The following is a 26,181-nucleotide window of genomic DNA, read 5'->3' on the forward strand; positions in this document are numbered from 1 at the left end:
TACAAGTTAGAGGAGCAATTTTGTTGAGGATTGCAAAAAGAATTTGTCACTGTTATATTCATTTTAAAAGTTGAGTTTGTAGTTCGTTTTGAATTATGATTGTAAAATTTTATTTCGAGACTTCGGATCATCGATAATATTATTAAAATGCTTAAATTTTATAACAGTATTTTTATCTAAAAATGATAATCCATCACAACTCTAATACCAAATATGTCAAAAACTCAACACACATTCCTAAAGAATAGAATTTTGGCTAAAACTAATCTTTTCTTTCTCACTCCAACCTTCCTTGTGGCATTGTCTAGACTCACTTTGCTACCAAAACAACAAAGTTTTTCTATTAGAAATCACATTCCCAGATAAATACTACCATGTTTACCACATCGATCATTTGATATCAACACACTACATGAAGTGCAATAATGGATAAAAATGCCAAAAAAAGGGAGTTTAAAAGAGATACATGTAGAGAATATATGGACGGCGAAGTGAAACATCATCGAATTTATGTAGATATATCCATCCTCAAAACTGAGACACCACTGCAAACTAATCTCACTCACAGAGTCTTGAATATGGTGTCCTCAATACATTTTAGTATCTGCTTAGTTTGCCAAACTTCGGTATTTGCACGATCCATAACCTGCAGAAATCATCAGGTCAATCTAACCGTCCAATGTCGATCAAGACAGCAAATACAGCAATAAATCATACAAGCATCAGTTTACGATTTCACCACATGATTGTAAAACCATAGTGTGATGGTATATAACATTTGTCCATCCATGAAAATAATATCTACAATTTCGTAAACTGTTATACTAATGAAGCAATATGAATGGTATCAGTGATAAGACAGTATCGCAGAAAGCATAGAGTGAATTAGTTTCCTCGAAAATATCATGACCACAATATTTATCATGAAGAAAACCAGCTTTTGCAAAGCCCTTAATAACTTTTAGCAATTCTAAACCTCAAAGCATTAGATACTAAGACATGAAATTGTTTCTTAGCATCAAGTTGAATGGCAACATCATGTTTAAGTTGAATGCTTGTGCATCTAATCTTCCAAATCATTTTGTGAAGATAGAATATTACTTTGTTCTTGTCTAACCTGTCAAATAAATACTACTCATTGAAAAGTAGAATAATGTTACTTTCTTCAATATTCTTCTGTACACATTAGGCTCCAATATGCTATTCAGTATCAACTATTAGAGATTCATAATAAAGTCGATCATATCATAAAATAGCAAGTGTAACTACCATCAGTATTTAAGGTCATCTCTATGATCTGTTTGTTATAATACTTTAGACAAAGAACTCCATGAAAACAAAGACTTACGCCAATCATATGGATGTAGATATACCAAAATTTTACTACAAGAATACCAGAAAGATAGATAGATTGCACTCTCAGTAGCTGCCAAACTCAGGCAAGTAATTGTCGAGAACAGATGATATATATATAACAACAAAAACATAATCTTAAGCCGTTAAATTTTTTAAAACCGAAGCTAGGTGTTTGTTGTTTTATCACAATTCAATCGAAACCATTTACACCCTTCTTAATTAAATTCCAATCTGTTGCCATTAATTATAATAAGGTGCATGTCACATTATCTTTACTAATCTAGAAAGTTGCTCTCGACGTAATTGCTTTGTTAGCCGTAAAAGTTGCTGTCATCTAATCCTAGCTCATTCATTCAAACCTGCATTAGTTGCATCAGTGTGACCTTTCAGCGAACAGGTTATGGACAATAATGCTGACATAAAATTTTACAGGAAGAAGGATGTGGCGTTTACTTGGATCTGTTTTGGTCTGCAAGGCGAGCCCGTCAAAGAAGCACGTCGCACCGGCCCGCCGAAACAGCTGCCAGTACGAATTGAAGGCGTAAGAGGCGTGCGACACGATCGTGTTGGGCTTGTGGCAAGGCCCGCCGGGCCGGATCTCGTCGCATGTGCCGTTCCCCTGCCCGCAAGCATACGCCAGCGCCGCCCCCACTGCCGTCGCGTTCGACGCCGCCCTCCGACCACCGCCGAACACGCACCATATCTGCCCCTTGTACGGCTCGTTGTTCTCCGGGGGCGGCAGCGACGGGTATGACGCCAACGGCCGCCGCCCGCTCAGGTCCACATCGTAGGCCATCTTCCCGTGGGGGTAGAGCAAGCCCCAGTGGCGCTCCGTCCCCGGCCCCGGCTTCTGGTTCTCGTTGTAAAGCGAGAAGATGAACACCGGCATCAGCGCCCCTGGTCTGGCCGGCGTCCCCGCCGCAGGCCGCGCCGCCATCCGCTGCACGAGGTTCCGGTTGTAAGTGGCCGCGTTGTGGACATTCGCTCCAATCTGGTCCAGGTCACCGGCGTTCGGCCAACCAGTCTCGGCCACGGCCATCCGGACGTCGCCGAACCCTAGACGGCCCATCGCGGCCGCCACCGCATCGAGCATCTGGTCCAACAGGTTGGTGTAGGTCAGCTTGCTTCCGGGGTCGAAGTAGTTGAAGCTCGAATTGGCGGTGAAGAGGGCGTAGTCGAGGCGGATGGAGGAGGGATTCGAGGCCCAGGCAAGGTAAGGGTAGGCGTCGACGAAGTAGTAGGAGCGGGTCTTGTGAAGGAACCGGAGGAGAGGTCGGATCACCGGTTCGGCAATGTCCGAGCGGAAGGCGCCGGCGGAGGGCGGAAAGGAGATCCCGAGGGCGTCCATGGCGAAGGTCGTGCTGACCTTGACATCGCGGATGGAGCGGGCGATGAGAGAGCGGTGGATGTTGACCATGGCAGGGACGAGAAAAGGCCAGGTGGAGCTAGCGAGGGAGGTGTAGGAAAGGATCTCGTTGCCGACGAGGAGGTAGCGGACACGGACGGCGGGGTAGAAGGGGGTGAGGTAGGCGGCGACCCAGGCGTCTGCGAGGGAGGCGTTGGTGCCCAGGGAGGGGATTATCTCGTTGGGCACCATAATGGAGACGCGGAGGCGGGTTCCGGCGAGGGCGCGGAGGATGGCCGGGTTGGCGTCGTAGATCTTCACGGCGCCGGCGCCGAGGGACCGGAGGAGGGCCACGGAGCGGGCGGCGGAGGGGAGGTCGTCTCCGAGGGTGCCATAGTTGATGCCCAGCCTCGCAAATCTCCCACCTTTCGCTGCTACAGACGAGAACAGAGCGTCACAAAGCACTACAAGCAGATAAAAACCAGACCTTTGGACCTAAAAAGGGCCAAAAATATCCAAATTTGCGCAGCCAAAGACGAAGCACATATGACGAAGAACATCGAGCGAAGAAAACAAAAGCAGAGAAACAAACGAGCGATTGCTTTACCCAGCGAAGAGAAGAAGCAGAGCAGAATGAGAAGAGGGAGGAGGGCCATTTCTCTGTGCCGCAGCATGGTCAGGCGCGAAGAAAGCTGCTTCTCTTCTCTGGATTCCTCGGCTCTTCCGTTTCTCGAGCTTCCAACACGGGAAATTAGCAGCGCTGCAACTCACAATAAACTCGGGGAGTCAGGAAAGTTGCGACCTTTATAGGAAATTCCAAGGGGTAAATGAAAAAGGCATTCATGGCGAGTTGAACCACTTCAGGTACCGGAAGTAAGACGACAAGGGTTAAACAGTACCAATCAATGGAGAGAGAGAGCGAGGGTGAGATTGTCGTGGTGGTGTTTTCAAGTCTGTTCTTGGTAGCAGAGCGAAAGAACTGCGCTTTGTTTCGCCCTGGCTTCGGCTTCCTTTGGATGCGTGCGCTCTGCCGCTTTTACTTCTTAGTTTTGGAGAAAGAAAGCGCCGGGAATAAAGAAAACAGAGGAAAGAGCCGTTCGAACGTTGACGATGATGGGGACCCGTTTGCCATGCCGGAGGAGACAGCGCGGGGACATAGCCTCTCCCATGGACAACTCTGGCCAGTGAGAGTGTGCGCCGCGAGACAGGGTTCAGGTTTCTACCGTTGCACTGGCCCCCATCCCGTAGCCGTCTATCGCTGATGATGCTGGGGACCTTCAGATGCTGTTTTCTGGTTCGGATGAGTCACACCCGCAGCCCAGTGGTCCGCGAGCGGATGGCACGTACTCGGATATTGTCGAGTGAGTACGCGCCGTAAGACAGGGTTCAGGCTCCTCCTTTGGCCCTGGGCCGGTCCCTCTGCGGTCGACCGTTGACGGTGATGGGGACAACCGGCCTCTGTTTGCTGTGCAGGAGGAGAAAGCGAGGGGACCGAGCCTTCTCCCACGAGGTGCGCATGCGGAGGCCACGTACTCCAGTGAGTACCCGCCACAAACCAGGGTCCAGGCTCCTGCCTCCTCGCCGGCGCCTATCCCACCGGGGCAGAACGTTGACTGTGACGGGATCTGCAGCCGCTGTTTGACGTGCGGCAAGAGACAGCGAGGGAACGGCGCTTCTCCTAGGCGCTACCCAGCAGTGCGCGGGTGGAAGCCACGTACTCGGATCTTGTCCAGTGAATGCCTGCCTCGAGACAGGGTTGAGGCTCCTATTTGTACAGTCATTTCACTTCTTCTGTGAGGGAAAAGTCACAAGTGTTAAACAGGAAAAAGAACAACGTTAGAGTAGCAACACTTTGATGCTCGGAAAAAAGATGCAAGATTAATCACAAGAAACAATTGCATTACTTGAATATGCCCAATGAAATCATCAACTCAGTACCTTGTCCAGAAGTATGCCATCGCTGCATTTTCATTATTGTGGCTTCAAGAAGTCATTTGAGCATCCACGATGTGAGATATATTTAGGATGCCAAGTGACTGACATCTACATTTCAGCTTCTGCAACCAAATAAATACATGCATCAGCTACCAAAATATATTGCACAACAAGAACTCAAAGAATGAATCCTCTACCAAAGCAAAACAAAATATCCTTTCCCCATGTCAAAACAAAGTAGGCCTATATGTAAGTCAGATATCAATGAATGACAAATGCCTCTTTAAGTTGGTTCTCTTTCCCTTCTATTGTACATTTCCTCTTCTGAAAAAGATTTACATAAACCGAAATTGTGTATCAGTGTAGCAGGAACACCCCATCCATCATAAGAATAGTCATTATGAGTCGATTTATGCAGTTTCTCCTCCCCAGTAATCCACCTATGCACTTAAAAACAGTGCAGTCTACAAGTTCATTTCCACCTGATACATTTCATATCCTCCAACTTACACAAGTTAATGTACCCAGGTCTTGCAAGATCAGATACATCTCACCACTAGCGTTATATGAGTCAGCAAAGATCTTGCTTAAAATGGTCCTGTGTGCCACTGGTAACATGTAATACTGTTGCAGCAAATCAGAACTCATACCTGAAGGGATGAAAGGCAGCAAGAATAAATAGGTTGTGTATCTCGGTCCTGCTACCATATCTTCAATATGAATCAGGTATAAAGGAAGTTTGATATAAAAATGGAACGGCATAGGGCAAAGCGAGAACACTCTCGGACCCAATTCTTATTGCCTCAGCCCACACTTGAGGTGTCTCATTAGCCTCAAGCTCTGTCTTTGGTTTTGATTGAAGTCGAAAGCTGCAGTATAGCCATTCCTGGTCATCATACTCTGGCAAATCATCCATTTTGCACATGGAGTATATTTCACTGAGATACTTGAAATCACAGTGAGGCTTCAAAGAAACTCACCCTTTTGAATTGTCTATAACAGCTGGATACCTCGATTCATCTGAGGATGGTGGAGGCATTTCTACACCATTTAGAATGTGTTCCTCATTACTTACAGAAAGTTTTTCTGCCTTAATGTTATTTATGGCCTCAGGCTTCATGGAAGAACAAGAAACATGGGACGAGTCCACTAGCATCCCATTTTCTGTGTGGGTAGTTGTCCTTTGGAATTTATCAGGCAGCATATCATTCTCTGTAATGACAAAGCACACAAGGTGAAACATAATTATAACCAAAGGCAATGACATCTACAATACCATAAAACTAAATGATGCCTGCAGAATCAAAGGAAAGCAGCTAAATAGAGCAGCCAAAAAGAATTACGCACCATGCAGAAGGCCATTCATCTCAAGTTCCTTTCTCTTCTTATTTTCATCAGTATTGCTACTCCTTTTCTTGTCTCTCTGAGAAGCTAGCAGTTCTAGATTTGAAATACCTATCCAATCCTTTTTTTCCTGCATCCCTTATCTCATCATATTCTTTATTTTATTGCTCATATTCATGTCTCGATTTTGTCTTCTCTTTTCCTTTCTCCTTGAGTTTGTCCTTGTCCTTGTTCTTCTTATCCTGACCACTGCTCATGCATCTTGGGTCATTTCTACCACAAGCGTCCCCTACCATTTTATTCTCTTTCCCCTCAATACTTTTGCTTCAACCTTCTCAATTGGTTGGCCAATTCCCCCTGTTCTCTCTGCTCTATAAAGATGTTTGGAACCAGTTTCTTGATTTCTCTGCTGTCCTCTGTTTTCTTTGCAAGGCCAATGGCATCAACTTTTCTATGAGCCAGAATCGTAGAGCTTTCTGCTGATTGGCACAAACCATTAGAAGATCTTTGTACCATGCTAATAGGAACAACAATTTTGTTTCATTTGCAGTTCTCCTTTTCCACTGCAGTTGTGATGTATGGACCATCAGATCTTTGTTGAAGAGAAACCCTTGAGTCCACTTCCTCTTTGTTCATTACCACCATTTCCTCTTTGCCCCAGATAAATGAAGTCTGGAACCAAATTAGCTGTATTTCATTCTTTTTTAACAGCATTTGCAGATCCAGAAGCCTCGGTATGACTTTGAATCAAACTAGGCAATTTATCTGCTGTCCATCCCATTGTTTCTCCAAGGCAAAGAATACATAGAAGCAGAAATGACAATAATACTTGCAACTCTTTCCATAAGCTTTGCAGCTTTAGCACCGGATCCATCAAAGCTTCTTTGGATGAAACTAGTGGAGTTACCGACCATTCCATTTGCTTCAACCTTCTCTTCAAGTTTGATCTGATAGTACAACTCAGTTAATTTGTAATGCTTAATATCTTCAGTTTTCCAGCTGCCCTCCAGCCTGTCTTTATGGTGACATTGAATCGGTTTCTCGATCCTATCATTATATGTCCCACGTCCACCCTTGTGCCTTTCTCTTCGATTTTTCTGTTCTTTGTGTTTGTCTTTTCTTTGGTCTTTGTCCCTTCCTTTTTTACCTTCCCTTTTTTCTGTATCCCTGTTCTCCTTTTTATGCTTTTTCTCATTGTGCTTCGCCTGAAAACAATAGTCCAATTCTTGGTTACAATAAAGTTGTCAGAATAAGTAAATCACACTTCTAAGTTATTGCACCAACTATTAATGAAGGATGAAAAACTGCCAACATGATTAATTGAAAACTGAAAACAGCACTACAAAAACAAAGGTCACATAAAAATTACAGTCAACATGTGCCTTTGCAAATTCTGAGAGACAAACATCTAATAGTTTATTTACTGCAGGAGTTACAGTCAGTAACTTGATATTCTCATGGACAACTTTCAATTGTTGCACGCATGGTTAACAAAACATTTAGAAAGCAAGGCAGCAAAGATCAAAACAATCTTTACCTACAGCAAAGATCAAAGCATGAAAAGAACATGTAACATAGACCATTTACCTACAGAACTAAATAACAAGCTAGAAATCTCTCTTGTCCTCTTCCTGAATGAGAAATCACAATACCACCTAGAAGAGTATGGAAGCTAACAAATATCCATAAAGTACAACAGAAGAACATTTCAAATATCAAGTTATGTCTCATCACAATAAAGAACATTTCAGATGCCACACATTGTTTGTAACCAGTGAGTTTCATATAGGACAGATTTTACTTTACTCAGATAAAACCAATCACCATGATAAAATAACATTAAGAAATAGTCTACAGCAAGGTTCGCAATATCGTACCGTACCGGTGTTTCGATCTGGGCTCGGTACCGGTACGGTACGGTATACCGCTCGGTACACCTGGGTGTACCGAGCGGTATACTCAGGTGTGCCGAGTACTGTAGCTCTGCTACAGTGATACAGTGCACTCGGACCGGTAACAAGCAGTCCGCATACCGGCAACCTATCGGACCGGTACATACCGCCCGTACCAGGCGGTACAGTTCGGTACTGCAGACCATGACTCTACAGTATGTTCTTCTAATATTCTCCATCAATACAGGATGCCTTCTTATATCTAATATACTCAGCAGCTCCCCATTGATACTCAACACAAATATATTGGAACATATACAGAAAAAGTTTTTTTTTTAATTTTAGAAATGAAATTCAGTTTATCTTCCATTGAAATCCTTGCAAATATCCCTCGAATATATCTGAAATGACGAGTCTCACATAGAAAAATCATACTTATTTCATCTAGACAACTGAATAATGAAATTATCATAAAGAGAACTTCCAGAAGTAATCCACAATATGCTTCCCCATTATGAGAATAGAACACTCGAGAGTGTGGTTAGACACAAAAGAAAGTCAATCACATGTTAATATCAATTAAATGTATAATGGATTCTGATTAAGCTGATAAATGCATCGAGCAGACTGAAAATGAAAGAAAAAAGGATACCAAACTAAACTAGTCACCTCATAGTTTTCTTCAACTAATCTACTGTTTTAATAAACCTTTTTTAACTAGGCATTTTACTCATGAAAACTATTTTCAGGAATTATAAATGTCATCTAAAATTTATATCAAAGCAATGGGATTCAGAATGGTGGGAAAAAATGATGACTAAGATGAATGCCTTTGATGCCCATTCATAACAACAATAGTTTCAGATTGACTAAGAAGAAAGAAATGATGGAAGAAAAGGTATTCTATGAAAGAAACCTTCATCAAGAGAAGAGATGTTAGCACTAACCCTTAAACAGGAAGAATTAAATTTTAGAACATTTTACATTTTACGCATTTATTGTCTTTGATGATCTAGTTGGCAAACTTTCACCCAATTATAAAGAAAATCAAACAATGATATCCAAGAGCCCATGTGAAATGACTAATCAAATGTACGAGTTGACAAAATTAATCACAAACCATTTTGCAGATAGCTGTTTCTCCAGAAAAAGCACACTGCCTAGGTTATTGATAAAAAATCAGACTTTTCCAAGACTAGTAAAAATTTCCCCCTTATTTCATTCCACAGTATAAGAAATTTCAGTCCATAATGCCACCGGCATTTTCAATAGTCAATTATCAAGGGAAATAAATTATTAAGCAACAGATGAAATATTGCTAATGTTGTATATCCACAAGAACTTCACAGCCAAAATTGCAAGAACACATGCAGCTGTGAGAACCATAAACCAAAGAGTCCTTAATGCAATATGCAGTTGCTGCCCATGCATGCTATTGCACAGGCCTGGCAGTATTCAGCAAAACTCTCTCCCTTCCAGGTGAGTGCTCAATCTCTCTGTGCCAAAGTTGAAGCCTTATCAGTTGAAACAATCAGTTGTTTCTTAACTTGAAGCCTCTAAAGTTGACCGAATAGAGGCAATTGAACAAGAATGGCAAGTTGAAAAACATACAAATATCAAAATGGCATGATGGGAACCGAAATATGAACACGTATATAAGAATGCTCATTTAATTTAACCAACTTTAAATTGAAGCAACATTTTCTGTTTAGCTCCCTTGGGAAAGGAATCTATACAACTATCTGGTGAGCGAAAGCTACTCAAACAATTTATTAACAAACTCTGTTTCCACCTAAAACATCGGCTATGATTTTATTTTGGATAATTTAAATGTTAGATACATTGTATGATGAAATTTAACCAAAGTTGCTCATCCTACCGTAGGGCCCACAATGCAGTTGACATGTTATCTACTTCCAAAAAATGCTATGATCAGTTGATACAAAAATAACATTCTCAAAGCAATTCATCAATTGCCTGACTTACACTATCAAATGCCAAGGCAAAGCTCTATGTGCTTGGCAAAACAACTAAATAAAGCCATTCAAAGCTAATAAAAGCAAGCATGCTTCCATAAGCTTATGGAATAACCTTTGCCAGTAAGTATACGTAGTCACTCCTTGCAACATTCTTCGCCTTCTTTTCGTATCCTGGTCCTGGTGGTGGATACGGGAAGCAGCGTGACATTACTGCACACTTGCCAATTGCTGACCAAAAAGTCCCAATATCCAATTCAGTAGTTCCGGTTAGGGAATGAACCACCGCCGGTGCTCCTGCTCATAAGCCTTGTCCACACGCTAATTTCAAGCTCCAGAATGACTATATTTACACTTTTTGGTGCATCATAATGAAATCCCAGGAAAATAAACTTCCAATAGAACAAAAATGTAACCCAAGGTACCCAAATTCAACTTGTCAGATAAATCTTGTTCCCCTTTTTCCTTTGTATAAACTCACATTTCTATGGCACCTCAAGAACGCAAACAGGCCAGTGATCAGCGGAAAGAACCAAGATCCATTAGGGTTGCACATCTGAAGCGACTACACGTGACTAAAAGCAAGTTCCAGAAGGGTTTCCAAGTGCAGCCCTCTTCCATTTTCTAAACCATGATCAATCTCGGGCCTCCAAAACCACAATCGGGGATGAACAAGCCGCCTCCTTTCCTCAACAACGGAGGAAACCCCCGCAAGAAAATCCAGTAGCCGGAACCAGCCCGAGAAGCAGGCGCCATCATCCAGTCTCCCGATCACTCCCAGAACCCTCAACAGACCATTATCCCGACCCCAGCGCCGAAACCCTCCGCCGTCTCGATACAAAAACCAGAGCCATGAGGCGGCTGGCGCGAGCAAAAGCGGGAGAAGGGTTACCTCTCTAGATATTCGAGATAATTCTCAGCTCTCAGGGGACCCTTTTTAGATGCTCGAGGGAAGGGAATCATAGAAGAAGAAAAGACTGGAGCTTTGTTCGATCGCTGTAATCTTTGCTCCTTGTTTGATGTTGTTGGCGGTTCTGTTCCAATCTGCCTTCCCTTGCAGTTCCCCTCTACATAACCACCATGGGAAAACAAAGATGGCTGTCAAATGGCTATGGAACGTATGTATATAATATACATACATATATGTATGTATATATATATATATATATATATATGTATATGTATATATATACACATATACATATATATATATGTATGTATGTATATATATATATATATATATGTATGTATGTATATATATATATATATATGTATGTATATATATATATTCTTTAATTTTGATAATTTTGTATCGAGCACCCGAGAAATTTTGGCTCATAGTCATGTGAAAAATCGTTTTACCCATGCTTGTCAAACTCATCGTCATCTCATCCTCCCTATATTATCATCTTGCATTACTTTTATCATTGTCTTTAAGTCCTCGTCTATTTTGTAGGGTCCTTCGTCTACAATCCTTATACGAGAGAAGAAAAGGTATCAGAGTAATTATCACATTCTTCCTCGTATGAGAGTTGTGAGTGACAAATCTTATGAAGTAGTGAGAATGGACGATAACTATTAAGGTTTGATAAGGGTGAGACCTTTGTTGCTAGTCACTTTCATACATAGTTATGCCAGTGCCATAGTGACAAGAGGTTATTTAGGGAGAAGCAAAGGGAGGCAACCATCGGGATCGAGGGGTGACTAGGGGCTAGACAGAGTATGATGGTCGATAAGGGTAAAATAGTCATTTTAAAAAGATGCTATGTAAGAATTTCTTAAGGTTGGAGGGTTATCTGAAAAAAATTTAAAATTATATATTTTTTTCATAAATTTATAATAATTATTATTTACAAGTGGAATTACTCTTGTGGTGTTCTTTTGATTATTAAATTAGATTTTTTGTTGCCCAAGTAATATATGTACGCGACATGTGGTGTTACTGTTGTGACAAATTTTCTTTACCTAAATAGAAAATGCATTTAATATTATCCATGTTCGTAGTTATGATTTGTTTTTATGGTATTTATTAGAGAGACTTGGGATCACAAAAATAAATAAATAAATTTATCACAACTTATGTTTATAAAAATAATTTTTTATTATATTCTACAAGTGGTGTTACTTTTGTAATGATTTTTTATTTAATTAAAAATTATATATATTTTTAAGGATAAATGATGATAATGTAATTTGATTTCGGAATTTGATCTTGGAGCCTTGACATGACCCATGAAAGTTTTACCTAGAACTTTCTAGAAATCATATTTATTATTGCCTAAGATGATACATATTTGATACTCATTGCCTAAGATGATACTTATTATTGACTAAGATAATAATTATTATTACTTTTGGCTCTCAAAGCTTTCGTTTATCATTAGTGCAATTCAATTTTTCCTCTTTCTTCTTTTGCATTTGTGTAGAAGGGCATGAAAACCCTTTTTTTGGCAAGAGTTAAAGCAAGGCAGGTGAAACAAAACATTTCAGCTTAGCAGAACAGAGCACCAAATTTTAGCAAGCAGCTAAACAAGCTGAGGTTAACATAAAGAAGTCAAGTTTATAGCTGAAAGTTCATCTTTAAAAATAACCAAAGCAGAAAAACACAAAAGTCTATCCAAAAAGATAGAAGAAAATGAAAAGAATGACCACCAATTGCAGTAAAATGTAGATCAAACAAATTGTATAGCATGTTTTAACCCTAAAGTATTAAACCACATTTATCAAAATAAGAGTATAATATATATTGATGAACCCCACGCCTTGCGTAAATATTACCATCTGCAAACACTGAATGAGTGTATATGCAAGATTAATAAATGGATAAAGAACAATTTCTATAAGATTATTCTTCATCAGTAGGCAGACCGCATTTGATAATGTAAATACAAGTCATTTCTCCAATTTGATGCTGTATTATTCCTACAACCACATGATTGATGTATTTTCTGGAAACTGAACAGCAAATCATGGAAGTGATAAAACTATAGGATTTCTTGGCAACTAAATACTACCTCCTGTCATGTAAAATCTCAGCATTAACAGGAAAAAATGTAGAATCAGATATAATCGGATCAAATCTTTCAGATATTATCAGACAAGTCACCACTAAGAAGTGCTATTGGCAATTGTCTGCAAGAACAAATGCTTGACTATTGGATCAGTAGAAAATTGACCCAATACAGCAATTGTCGCTGTGTTGCTTCCTACTTTCTCAATCCCTCTTGATATCATGCAGATATGGCGAGCTTCCACGACAACCATTACTCCACTGTTGAAAATAGAATAAACTGCTTCAGCTATAGTCCTAGTTAATCTCTCTTGAACTTGGAGCTTGCAAGCAAAGGAATGGACCATTGATCGCAAAATGGATCCCTCAATACATTTACCTTCTTGTTTATCTAAGTACCCTATGTGCACAACACCATGGAATGGCAGGAGATGGTGCTCGCACTGCGAGCAAAAGGGAATGTTCAACACAGACAGAATCTCATTCAACCGAGTAACATTTTCATCTGTCACACTAGAGGAGCTCACTTCCCTATGAATAATGCCATTTAACCTTAGGTCCAAGTTAGAACTCTTAAAATTCATTAGCCACTGCACATAACGGTATGGGGTGCCGACAAGTTCTTTCCGCAATGGATCTTCACCAAGGGAGTGGAGAATTGAAGCTACTGCAGCCACCATTGCAGCATGTGTCTTGGAAGAATTCTTACCAACTTTAGAGCTCTTTGTGCAATGGCCATTGTACAAAGGTGTCTCCAGAGACTGTACTGGACACCAAGATGGAACATGAGAACGATTCATATCTCCTGCTTCGATGTCTACACCTCTTAGCTTCAGAAGTGCCAAGAAGTCATCCCACACAGAGCCTTCTTCTTCTGTAAAAACTCCAGAAGTTGAAGAAGCTGAAACTTTTACCCACCCTTGCCTATCCAATTTGGATAGGTGCCGCGGATTGGAAGTACACTTGAGGGCTTCGGGAAATTGTATGTGCGAACATTGAAGAGCAACAGCCACTCCAGCAGGTTTGATGCTACTCTGTAGTGCTGAACAAATTTCATTTGCCAGTCTTTGTGGGTCTTGAAGCCTCCTTGCGAATACATCTGCAACTCGGGATAGTTTGCTTAGACCCACAACTCGTCCTCCTAACGGCACATAACCAACATGGTACTGGATACTGAACGGAAGCAAACAAGATTCACAGTATGAAAATAAATTGATGTCACGAACAACCACCAGCCCACCGGCTCCTCCTGCATGACCAATACCAGGGTCCAAACCAGCTTCGGGAAACAAGGCACCTTGAACAATGTCCTTTACTTTCTGTTTGTAACCTAAGACAGAAAACAACAGATTGAATCAAGAGTTGAAATGATTTAAAATTTCTACCAATTAAAGTGAATTATTTTTAAATCTTTACTTGCTAGAGTTGTAAGGAAATAAAAGTATCCAAAAATGGTGATAATGAGAGGATAAATTTGATTTGAACACAAACTCATTTAGAATCCTCTTTGAGCCTTGACATGTTAGAGTCGTGGGGAAAAATTATCTAAACATGGTGCGACTGAGAGGTGAACATTGATAGGAACACACTCATTCGTATAAAAATTCCCTTTTCTGGGTAAAATTTGCTTTAAAAACTAAAACTCATTCTCACAATCCCCTGTTTGAGTACCTAGAATGTGATAACTCGTGAACAGCTACTATCTATGAATTACAGAAGGTTGATACTCGTTGAGAATTTACTGGCAGAACAAGTTTAAAGAAAACAATACTTTTATATCTTGAGACATTCAAATAGAAAAGAAACTTTGACTAGCCAAATGTAAGATCAACAGCAAGTACCATCATCTGAATCAAAGAAATTTATTAGGAATATAAGGACTAACAACACCAGCTCAAAGATCTATTTCGCAGATATGTAGCAAAGAAACTAACAAGCAGTAACTGACATGGAAAAACATTAATAAGAATAATTATAAAATAAGTAAACAAAAAATATATAATATTTAGAAAACAGAAGCATATCGTCATCGAACAATAAGCATGTTTAGTATTGCAAAGATAGCATTAACTGATTTATAGAAAGACCAAATCATTATTAACAAACCACATCACTCGGATTAGCAAACAGGTGAGGATTGCTGACAATAATAACTTGGAGGCCTACAATGAGCAAAGATAGAGGCAAACCCAAGATCAAGATTCAACATAGCTAAAGTTCAACTGCTGCTGTAAAAGGATCGAATCTATGGCTAAAAAAAGGAAGCAACAACAGTGAAATATATTCTTCCTACGGATGAAAGAAACTCTTGCAAACCCCTTCCTTTTTGCGGAAACAGGCACCGAGACTGTCGAACAATGAACGATTATAGTTCAACCTACAAGGAAAGTTTTAGCAGTGACGCAATCGCCAGGTGAAAGAGACTAAGTTTAACATAAAAATGCCGGCTTATCGACATCGATTTAAAGCTAAAAGTTCCGTTTTATCAACCAAAGGAAAGAAGCAAAAGGTCTCCCTTTTCGACACCAAGAAAATACAAACAGAGCGCGATGACAAAGGAAAGGAAAGGCGTGGTCAAGAGCCATGAAACCACGAGGATCTGCCAAAAAAACTCCATCTTCAAGCAACGATCGAAGCAAAGATCACGTTTGGATCCCAAGGGACCGAGCACCTAGGGCCAACCGGCAAATCTAAGAAAACGATCTACGGAAGTAAGCACCCACCTCTGGTTCCTTCCCGGAACGCCTTGGCGACGCGATGGGGCGTCCTGCGGAGCCCCTCCCGCTCGTGGTCCTCCCCGAGGCCTTGCAGCAACACTCGCACGGCGTCCTCGATCGCCCGGGCGGAGTCGGACCCGGAGCCCACCCCAGATTCGCACCCGATCTCTTCCGCTGCCACCTCCAAGTACCCGTCATCGAGCTCGTCCTCGAAGCAGCAGCCAGCGTCGAGCGCCCCCATCCCGCTCGCCGGTGGCCGAGCGAGAAAGGGTAGCGCGAAGGAGACAGATCACAAGGAAACAAATGCCCCAACGATGGAAGTTCCTCCTCGGGATGTGTGCATAGAATCCGCCAATCCTTTCTTAATATCCGCTCTTCCCTCTTTCAATAAATATATAAAGTGGACTGGAACCCACTTGTTGGCTCCAATTGGAATGGGGGTGGCCGTCCGAGTAAGCCGAATAATCCTATTGAATTTTTCATATATACGGCCGTGAGCTAGCGTTCCCAAGGTCAATCTGCACGGATCGTAAAGCGCATTTGTACTGATCTCGAGAAGCAAGAACGGTGATCCGACGAGATCATACGAGGGAGAAGGTGATGCGGAGTAGGATTCCCGGTGGGCCCCGTAAAGAGTGCCAGCGACGGTCGCCTACCCGTCTGAGGAACGAGGGATGGGGGGCAAGAGGGGTGGGGCCCGCTAAGGATCGGTCATCAATGCGATGGGTGTCAAACTGAAGTGACGGTTGGTGGGTACATGAACGACGAGGGCCCCTGCACCAAAACTGTTCATGGCACGTGAGAGAGCACGTGTCTGCACATGGACTAAGAACTCGAACTCAAATCCAATCCAACTTCTATTTGGATTGCATCCTTTCCTATTATATTTATGCTTAAACTCTGCTTTAAGTGGGGTTGAATTGACACGGATTCCTACGATAATTAGATTCCTACTGTAAACTAGAAAATATTCAATTGGAATACCTATGTTTATCGAAATTAAAGAACATCCAAAGTCCAAATTCAATTTGAAAGATAAAATTAAATAATAATAATAATAATAATAATAATTTGATCATCTACCGTAAGCAGACGACATCTCCTTACAAACATCCTTCTCTGCACGACTTGAGGAAAGATTAGATGACGGACATGACGAGAGTTACATCATTACTTAAGTCGTCAAATGAAATAAGATTGACTGTCTGTTAATATTCATTTAAAAAATGCTGAAAACATAAGGGTTCAATTAAATATGAAAAAGTAGTAAAAGAAATTTAAAGTAATATATTAAAAAAATTCAATAATATAAATGAGTAATAAGAGTTATGGATGCCAATTGAAATGGCACATTTGGGCATTTCAAATATTTGAAGGGATATATGTACAAAATTATATATGTGCAATAATGAAACTTAGTGGAGAGAAAATGCTATTTCCATCATTTGCAAGAATATATATGCAAAAATTCCTTCTTTTATATCATCGCTGTCGTACCGTTGTTGAGTCCCTTTTGACCGTACAAAGCCCGTCGATCCTAAATCCAAGGGTTAGAGTTTGAGCATCACAAGGGGCGTTCCGATGTAGGGAGACGCAGACGCACAACTCGAACGAGCCTTAGCGCGGGAGTCGGAGAGGCGAGCGCTTAAATGACGGGGACGAACCCTGTTTTGGCTTGGGGACCCCAAGAGAGCCATCGGCAGAATTGCCCCGTTGCGCTCTGTTGCGCCTCCCCCCACCCCACCTCCTCCCCTTCCATCCCCATGAGCTCCCCCCAGTTCTCCATTACCTTCGGATCGCTCGCCCCGTTCCGATCGTTTTGGTGGGTGCCGATCGCGGTTTTGGTTGGAAAAACCGGAGTTTCTTGGATTCATAGAGAAAGATGCCTCTTTTTGGTTCATTTTGTTATTTTTTATGTTGAAATTTACATGAGGATTGGTTTTGATGGATTTATAGATTTTGATTCGAAGATCTGAGGGTTCGGGGATGGGGGTGTCGGTGGATAACATTCGGGGGCTCGTGTTGGCCATGTCGTCCAGTATTTTCATCGGATCGAGCTTCATCGTGAAGAAGAAGGGGCTGAAAAGAGCAGGAGCTTATGGAGTCAGTGCAGGTCTTGCCTTTCTTCATAGAGAATTATTAGTCTTTGTTTCTGTTTTATTGCTGTTGATTTGATCACGAAAGCTTTTCAGAATTTACCCTAAATATGCCGTTTTTGGTAAACCGGGAATGGTACCCTGTGTCTTACAGAATCAAACTTCATTGTCAAGACATTGTCTCTTAGTTTGCATACGAGTTGTAATATTTTCCATAGCTTGTAATTGCTTTTTATGTTTTCCTTTCAACATTTCAGGATCGGGAGGTTTCTCATACTTGTATGAGCCTCTATGGTGGGCTGGAATGCTGACCAGTGAGTACCATGTTCAATTTTCCCATTTGTTATCTGAAGGAGTATCCGAGTGTTCCTAGACCTGACCGATCGTAATATATGACAGCATTGTAACAATTGTTAAACTTTCACTTGATCTTGCATGCACAACAGTTGCAAAGAATTTCTCTGCCATCAAATTTCCTGCTTTAATTGTGGATAAACAAGGATTCACTTCTATAAATTCCATAATCCACACTTGAATAAATGAACAATTTGTTAATGGTGTTGGTATGTAGAATCAGACAATTCCTAATTGGCTAGAAACAAACTGATTATGTCTAAGATATATTTGGTTCTTAATTTAGGCCAGAATTCAAATATTTTTTGTGAGGATCACTTGTTCCGTAATCTATTATCATCTTCAGTCTCAACCAAGATAAGTGTTAATGAAGGGTATGTTTTCACAATACTGGAAAATGAGAAGTTAACCCCATCAAGAAATTTCTAGGTACCATACTTGAGTGCTTATCATTGAATAGTTTGCTTAATCAACTTTGACAATTTGGAATTTTTGGCACCAAGTAGCTTTGTCTATCTGTGGTTGTATCTGGCTATGTTTTGCATTTACAATTGTGGCAAACTAGTTATGGAAAAGAGACAATAAGAGTGTTTGAAGTCAACTTATAGAAATGTTTTTATTGCATGTGGAGATTCAACCTCAAGCTTAACTTTGAGAATAACGGTCTTTCACAAGGACAAGAAAAAGAACATATTTCAAGAAAATTCAAATTCAAATCATAGTGTCACCTGCATATTGAACACAATTGATAATTTTGGTTGATTATTTGCTTCATGAGGAATGCTACACCTGTTGAACCTAAGAAGGAACATACTAGTCATTTTGGGTGGCCTAACATTAAGTCTCCTACCAATGAGTTTGGGGAGACTAATTTATGCAGCCTAACCTTGCAAGCAAAGAGGCTGTCTGATGACTTGAATTATTATCACTCACATAATAAGTAACCTAACCATGGCACCAAAGCTCACCCTCACCATTTATCATTTAAAAATATATGCTAACCCTTTGAACCTAAAACAGATAATTTGATGGGCATAATTATATGAATTTTTTCCTTCATATAATAACTCTTTTATATTCTTCACTTAGCAGACTTGATAATTTGCAACTAAATGGGTTTATATTGGTTAGAAACAGGACTTAACAGCATGTAATTACTATTTTGCTTAGATCAATTCTATTTATGCTTGAATTTTGTGTGAGTAGTTCTCTTTGATTTGATCACATAAGAGCACTTATAACTTAGAAAAGAGGGAAAGTTTTGTTTATCTCTTTTCACTTGAAACCACAGATGCAAATATGTTTGTATTTTGTCTTCTAATCCACCACACAACTGTAATTTTACACTGTTGCCCAGCATACTGTATTGGTCAATGATGCACTTTACATTGTATCAACTTTTACTTGTACTCTGACAATTTTGGTGATTCATTTCTGGAAACAATTTATTGCCTCCTGCATTCTGACAACTCTGGTGATTTATTGCTGTTAACAATTACTGCCTCCAGTGATACTTGGTGAGGCAGCTAACTTTGCTGCCTATGCATTTGCTCCCGCAATTCTTGTGACTCCTCTTGGAGCACTTAGTATAATTGTCAGGTATGGCGAAAACTGTGTCAGTCCTGAAATTAACTTTTATAAGCCAATCTAAAGTATTTCTAACCAAAGCTATCCTTTACAGTGCAGTGCTCGCTCATTTCATGTTGAATGAGAAACTGCACATATTTGGTGTCCTTGGATGCGTTCTTTGTGTTGTGGGTTCTACCAGTATTGTTTTGCATGCTCCAATAGAAAAAGACATTGAGTCAGTTAAGGAAGTGTGGTACCTTGCCACTGAACCAGGTAAGGCCGATCCAGATGCTTTTTGTCATGGTGGTTTTCTTAATGTTTTCATGTTCATCCAGATTTGCTCATATGGTACATGCATTTTATGAATTTTCAACATGAAGCTTGATATACTTCTTCTGATTAAAAAACGTCTGCACTTTGCAAATCTTGGGACATTCTGATTTCAGCAAACTAATAAAGTAATTTCTTACCTTCAGGCTTTATTTCTTATGCTTGTGTGGTCCTGTTCTTGGTCATTTTCTTCATTGTCCAGCTAGTTCCTCGTTATGGTCAAACACATATGGTGATATATGTTGGAATTTGCTCACTCATGGGTTCCTTGACGGTACTTTGGCACACCACAAAATGTACAAGTTCTTTTTTTTTTTGCTTCCATTAGTGTTATCTCTTCTTTTTTCTGTCTGTGCAGGTTATGAGTGTAAAAGCAGTGGGCATTGCTTTAAAGCTAACTTTTTCGGGGATGAATCAATTTGTCTATGTCCAGACTTGGATTTTCATACTTGTCGTAGTAATGTGTTGCCTCATGCAGATGAATTATCTGAACAAGGTAACCCAGTTTTGCAGCTTGCATATGTTAATCTAGAAACTTCTTCAATAATAACATTTTCTTAATTAAAAGGTAAATAGTAGTTAACATGCATGGTAATTTTAGGTAAATATAATAGATGGAGGAGGAGGGGAGGGAGAGATATCGAGAGAGAAAGGGGGAGACAGAGAGATCTGTTTAGACATTCTAGTGGTTAGTGCATAAAGATGTCTCAACAGATCTCTTATGGTCCAGAAAAGTATCAAAGTTGGTATATATTTTGAAACCTTGATAACCTAGTTGTGAAGTTTGCACTTATGCTAGCTTTTTAATTTCAGTTGATTAGTTTGCTCATAATAAATTATTTGCACTAGAAGTAGCAATAGTAAGCCCAAAAGATAGCTGATGATAAGTTACTGAAAACCTATTTCTTCTTCATACTGTATGTTTTAATTTTAAACTATGTTTAGGTGGACTAGTTATAGGAATATTGTTTGCTAGTGATATTTCATAATCCCATCAAATGTATATAGGTGTGACACTAAGCTAGTTACATATTACTCCTTAGTTAGCTACTTTTAGCATCCTTATCTCTACATTTTAAAAAGTTATATTGGCATCCCTATAATTATGAAAGTGAAATATCTAGGTTCATTTATCCTAACAATGTCAGTTTTACTAATAGAAACATGAAACCAAAAGATAAAATAGTAATTTTAACACTAGTTAGTGGTAGCGAACGATATTAGTGGTGGCGGACGATGATGTCGCTGAGGGTCGCGGATGGTTGTTTTGGATGAGGAGAGCGACGGTGAGAGGTAAGAGCTGCTTTGCATCTACATCGACACTGACGCAGAGCGACCCTTACCTTTTCGTTCTTCTCATCCACAACAGCCACCCGTGACCCCTAGTGGCGTCGCCATCTGCCACCATTGACGTTGTTCATCACCACCAATTAAAATATTAAAATTATCTTCTTATCCTTTTATTCATGTTTTTGTTGGTAAAATCATCGACATTATGATAAATAGACCTAGATGTTTTACTTTTGTAACTATAGGGATGCTGATGTAACTTTTTAAAGTATAGGGATCGAGATGCTAAAGGTAGCTAGTATAGAGGGTAATATATAATTAGCCCTATAATACCCTTCCTATTTTCGTCTGTATCCTATATGCATGATTGGAATAGGATGCTACCTTTCTATTTACTTATGCTGTTAACAATTACATAATGAAAAAGTGGGCAACTTTAAAATATGCTAAACAAAATGACAAGGTTTTTCCGGTATTGGTCGTGTTTGACACCTGTACATATGTGATAAACACTTAACTAAAAAAAAAAAGCAAATACATATCATGTCTAGAATTTATATATATATAAAATGCTTATTAGTCATCGTCTATATCTTCTTATAGTCATTTTGACAATATATCATCCCGTAACTTGATGGATGCATAATGCGATAAAACTCTTATTCAAAGTATGCAAGAGAAAATCATACATGAACTCCAGCATCACATAACATAAAATATTCATGCACTCTCACACCGTACATCGTATATACAAATATATAAAACTTTTCATAATAGATGCTTCATAACATAATAAATGCATAATAAGGAGATAAAATTTTAATTTTAAGTAAAACATAACATGTCCATGCGAGTATAATTCGTAGTGCATGCTATTAGAAATCATAATACATTTATGAACTTTAATATCACATTTCATAACATATCTGAGCACTCTCACACCACACGTCATAACATATGCACTTCCACGTTATATATTGTACCATGTACATACACTCCCACATCGCATGTAAATATGTTCGTGCACTCCCACATCGCACGTAATAGCATGCATGTACACTTCCACATCGTATGTAATAACATGCACGTGCACTCTCACATTACATGTCATAATATATATATGCACTCCCATATCGCACATCTTGATAAATACGTGCACTTTCACACCGCATTGTTATGGACTTAGCTAGAATTGCTTAAGTCGTGAGGTATCCTTACGGTAATTGTCACGGACTTAGTTAGAATTGCCTAAGTCGTGAAGCACCTTTGTGCCAACTTCTCAGACTTAGTTGAGATTGCCTAAGCCATGAGACGCCCTTGCAATATATGCGTCCGCAAAGTGTCAGCCTAGTTATAACCTCATGCAGGTCCTGAAGGACTTGTAAAATAGCAAGTTGATTAGTTTGAAAACGAGTAGCGGACAATTCCTGACGTCTCGTGAAGAGGGAAGCTTTACAAGCAATTCAGTGAGCATCTTAAATGCAAGAGAGAGAAGAAAGGAAGGAGAAAATAAGGACTTTAGAAGGTTGAACGAACAGTTGCAAGTCCGCAAACAACTGCTCATCGGGTTGTCACGGACTTAACTGGAATTGCTTAAGTCGTGAGGCACCCTTGCGGCAAAGTCACGAACTTAGCAGAAGTTGCCTAAGTTGTGAAGCACCCTTACGCTAACACCTCGGACTTAGCTGAGATTGCCTAAATCATGAGGCGCCCTTGCGAAATATACGTCCACAAAGGTTCAGCCTAGTTGCAAACTCGTACAGGTCCCGAAGGACCTATAAAACAGAAAGTTGATTAGACTAAAAAAGAGCGACGAATAATTCCCGACGCCTCGCGGAGAAGGAAGTTTTATAAGCAATTTAGCAAGCACCTTGAGTGCAAGAGAGAAAAGAGAGAAAGGAGAGAACAAGGACTTTAGAAGGTAGAACGAATAGTTGCAAGTCCACAAACAATTGCTCATCGGGTGCCGGGTGCGAAGGCAAGTTCCCATCAAGTTAACGTATGAACTTGTAAAGATTTTTCAACACCCGATAATATACCGAAGCCTCATCCATCCCAGTGCCACTCGGGGGGTTCCAGGGTGCTGAGATGGCTGATGTTTCACGTGCAGCTGCGACTTATAGAAAACAAGCCACGACATGTGAAAACGGAGCTGTTTTGGGCAGTTTGGCTCGGCGCGACGAGCGGTCGCACTACAGTGCTACAACCTGTTCGAATATGTATTTTTATAAGCAAAAACACACAAAACTAAGGTAAAACATGCTGCCATGTCTTAGTACAAGCATGCAAAAGCGACGAACGGTTCGTTGAACGAAGTTGTTGTAGGTGCACGATGATCGTTCGTGACATTCTCCCCCACTTAAACTGTCAACGCTTGTTGGTAGTTATTGATGGTTGCTTCTTTATATCGTAAGGCATCTTCAGGCTCCCAACTGGCTTTGTTTTGGGGAAGCTTTCGCCATTTCACTAAGTACTCGGTCTGTTCAGCACCATTGGGTAGCTTTATCTTGCGATCCGCTAAAATGGTTTCAACTCGCTTTTCATATGAGGCTCTGGTGGGGGGTGGCCGAGTTGGAACACTTTGGGAAGTATCTTGCGGATCTGAGTGGTAGGCTTTCAAGTTGTTGGCATGGAAAACATTATGAATTTTAAGCCATGCCAGCAGTTGTAACTTGTAGAAGATGCTGCCTACTCTACTGATAATTGGGAAGGACTTTTCATACTTGCGCACCAATCCTTTGTGTACTTTATTCCTTTGTTCCGAAAGAATTAGAGTGATGCTAGTTGGAGCTTTACCAACACCAAATTGCCGACTTCGAACTCCTGCGGCTGCCTTCCCAAGTCTGCTTCTTCATCTTTTTGGCCGCCTTCTCCAAGTAAGCTCGCGTAATATCTGTATTTCGATGTCATTCTTTTGCAAAGTGATATGCTGACGGACTATTCCCAGTATACTCAATAGCCAAGATGTGAGGTGTTGACGGTTGTTGTCCTGTAATGATCTCGAATGGGCTCTTGTTGGACGCAGAGCTCCGCTGCAAGTTATAGGAGAATTGAGCTATGTCCAATAGCTTCACTCAATCTCGTTGGTTAGCACTCATAAAGTGCCGAAGATATTTCTCAAAGAGCGAGTTTATCCTTTTAGTTTGGTCATCCGCCTAGGGGTGAAGGCTTGTGGAGAAGTATAACTTAGACCCCAACAATTTGAATAGCTCGGTCCAAAATCGTCCCAGGAACCGAGCGTCTCGATCACTGATGATATTGTGTGGGACTCCCCAATACTTCACCACATTCTTCATCATCAGCTTGGCTGACTCCTCTGCTGAACAGTGTAGGGGTGCAGCAATGAAAGTTGCATACTTTGAAAATCGATCGATCACCACGAGTATTGATCCGAGTCCCTCAATTGCCGACAAGCTTGATATGAAGTCTAAGAAAATGCTCTCACACGACCTTTTTGGTATGGGCAACGGCTCTAAAAGTCCCACCGGCTTCCGCTGCTCCACCTTATCTTGTTGGCAAGTGAGGCATGTTCGAACATATTCCTCTATATCAGTCCTCATCTTTGGCCAGTAGAAGTCCCTCTCCACGAGAGCTAAGGTTCTGTGAATACTCGGATGTCCAGCCCAAAGGGAGTCGTAATACTCTCTTAAGAGTTAATGCCTCAAATTGTCCACTTGAGGAACATAAGCCCTATTCCCTTTTGTGTAAATGAGTCCCTCCTGGACTCAAAATTGTTATGCCTTGCCTTCTTTAATGAGTTACAACAGGGTTACTGCCTGAGGATCATTGTACAGTCCATCCCTGATCCTGGAAAGGAAAGTGGAGTGCAACTGACTTGTTTGGCCTCTGCCTTCCAACTGTATGGAATTCATTTCCACTTTCTGACTCAATGCATCAGCCACGACATTTACTTTTCTGGGCTTGTACTCCATTGTCATATCAAACTCAACCAAAAAGTCCTGCCATCGTGCTTACTTTGGGGAGAGTTTCTTTTGAGTTTGGAAATAACTCAAAGCGATGTTGTCTGTCCTCAGCCCAAATTACGATCTAAGAAGGTACTACTGCCAAACTTGTAGATAGTGGACCGCTGTCATCTCCTTCTCATGCACCAGATACCATCGCTCGGTCTTGTTGAGCTTGCGGCTCTCGTAAGCCACTGGGTGACCCTCCTATATGAGTACTCCTCCAATAGCGAAGTTTGAAGCATCTATATGGACTCCGAAGGGCTTCCCATAGTTCGACAATTTGAGCACTGGTTCTTTCAACACAACAACCTTCAGGTCTAGGAATGCTGCTTCACATTTGTCAAACCACCTCCAAGGCTGCTCCTTCTTCATGCTCTCTATCAGTGGAGTTGCACGCTTCAAATACCCCGCTATGAAGCACCGATAGTAGTTGACAAAACCAAGGAGGGATCTCAACTCTGGCATCTTCTTTAGAGTTTGCCATTCCGCAATAGCTTGCACCTTTGATTTGTCTATCCGAATGAAGCCATCATTGATTCGATGCCCCAAAAAAAGATCTATGTTTGAGTAAAGTAGCACTTCTCCCTTTTCATGAACAAAGTGTTCTCCCTGAGAACCTTGAAAATTGTTCGAAGGTGCTTGATATACTCCTCGAGCGTTTGGCTGTAGATGACGATATCATCTAAGTAGACGACCACAAACTTATCCAAATACTCTTTGAATAGTTGGTTCATAAGAGTGCAGAACATGGTCGGAGCGTTGATTAAGCCGAAAGGCATCACCAAGAACTCAAACGCTCTATACCTGGTCATGCAGGTAGTCTTTGCTTCGTCGCCTTCAACAATGCGCATCTGCCAGTACCCTGATCGGAGGTCGAGGTTGGAGACATACTTGGCTTTGCCTAATTGGTCGAACAAGTCCGCGATGAGCAGGATGTGTTTATTGAATGCTATGCGGGGTCAAGTGGGGGAGAACATGAAGACAAAACCATAAAAAGTAGGA

General features: G+C 40.8%; 3 protein-coding genes across 7 annotated transcripts; 1 reads left to right on the forward strand and 2 right to left on the reverse strand.

Moving 5' to 3' along the window:
* Positions 1-314: 314 nt before the first annotated feature.
* Positions 315-6,738, reverse strand: LOC103971525 (probable glucan endo-1,3-beta-glucosidase A6). Of its 5 annotated transcripts, none has more exons than XM_065131731.1 (8): positions 5,984-6,738; positions 5,617-5,848; positions 5,287-5,505; positions 4,640-4,758; positions 3,601-4,492; positions 3,309-3,461; positions 1,810-3,135; positions 315-646 (listed from the first exon to the last, which is right to left on the reverse strand). In XM_065131731.1, the coding sequence occupies exons 6-8, from the start codon at positions 3,373-3,375 to the stop codon at positions 609-611; spliced, it is 1,431 nt and encodes a 476-aa protein (XP_064987803.1). In that variant the 5' UTR covers positions 3,376-3,461; positions 3,601-4,492; positions 4,640-4,758; positions 5,287-5,505; positions 5,617-5,848; positions 5,984-6,738; the 3' UTR covers positions 315-608. The 5 variants fall into 5 exon arrangements, with proteins under 5 accessions (XP_064987803.1, XP_064987801.1, XP_064987802.1 ...); XM_065131729.1 differs by having other exon boundaries at positions 5,287-5,522; XM_065131730.1 differs by having other exon boundaries at positions 5,287-5,536.
* Positions 6,739-12,868: 6,130 nt separating this feature from the next.
* Positions 12,869-15,947, reverse strand: LOC135627083 (GTP cyclohydrolase 1-like). The gene is made up of 2 exons (XM_065133044.1): positions 15,582-15,947; positions 12,869-14,188 (listed from the first exon to the last, which is right to left on the reverse strand). Exons 1-2 carry the CDS (start codon positions 15,814-15,816, stop codon positions 12,957-12,959), a joined length of 1,467 nt encoding a protein of 488 aa, XP_064989116.1. The 5' UTR covers positions 15,817-15,947; the 3' UTR covers positions 12,869-12,956.
* A 1,111-nt stretch (positions 15,948-17,058) lies between these two features.
* On the forward strand, positions 17,059-24,787 carry LOC135627559 (probable magnesium transporter NIPA2). Its single transcript, XM_065133680.1, has 8 exons — positions 17,059-17,397; positions 17,532-17,688; positions 17,929-17,985; positions 19,534-19,624; positions 19,707-19,867; positions 20,071-20,198; positions 20,283-20,420; positions 24,542-24,787. The coding sequence occupies exons 2-8, from the start codon at positions 17,562-17,564 to the stop codon at positions 24,785-24,787; spliced, it is 948 nt and encodes a 315-aa protein (XP_064989752.1). The 5' UTR covers positions 17,059-17,397; positions 17,532-17,561.
* Positions 24,788-26,181: the final 1,394 nt, after the last annotated feature.

This window comes from Musa acuminata, chromosome BXJ2-11, assembly GCF_036884655.1.
Source record: "Musa acuminata AAA Group cultivar baxijiao chromosome BXJ2-11, Cavendish_Baxijiao_AAA, whole genome shotgun sequence".
Lineage (NCBI taxonomy): Eukaryota > Viridiplantae > Streptophyta > Magnoliopsida > Zingiberales > Musaceae > Musa > Musa acuminata.

Excerpts from the sequence above, each read along its gene's own strand:
- LOC103971525 (XM_065131731.1), bottom strand. The coding sequence starts at position 3,375 with ATGCTGCGGCACAGAGAAATGGCCCTCCTCCCTCTTCTCATTCTGCTC. Across the intron at positions 3,136-3,308 it reads CTGCTTCTTCTCTTCGCTGG|CAGCGAAAGGTGGGAGATTT; the intron begins GTAAAGCAATCG and ends TCTCGTCTGTAG. Across the intron at positions 647-1,809 it reads GCAGACCAAAACAGATCCAA|GTTATGGATCGTGCAAATAC; the intron begins GTAAACGCCACA and ends TGATTTCTGCAG.
- LOC135627083 (XM_065133044.1), bottom strand. The coding sequence starts at position 15,816 with ATGGGGGCGCTCGACGCTGGCTGCTGCTTCGAGGACGAGCTCGATGAC. Across the intron at positions 14,189-15,581 it reads GTTCCGGGAAGGAACCAGAG|GTTACAAACAGAAAGTAAAG; the intron begins GTGGGTGCTTAC and ends TTTCTGTCTTAG.
- LOC135627559 (XM_065133680.1), top strand. The coding sequence starts at position 17,562 with ATGGGGGTGTCGGTGGATAACATTCGGGGGCTCGTGTTGGCCATGTCG. Across the intron at positions 17,689-17,928 it reads AGCTTATGGAGTCAGTGCAG|GATCGGGAGGTTTCTCATAC; the intron begins GTCTTGCCTTTC and ends TCAACATTTCAG. Across the intron at positions 20,199-20,282 it reads CACTCATGGGTTCCTTGACG|GTTATGAGTGTAAAAGCAGT; the intron begins GTACTTTGGCAC and ends CTGTCTGTGCAG.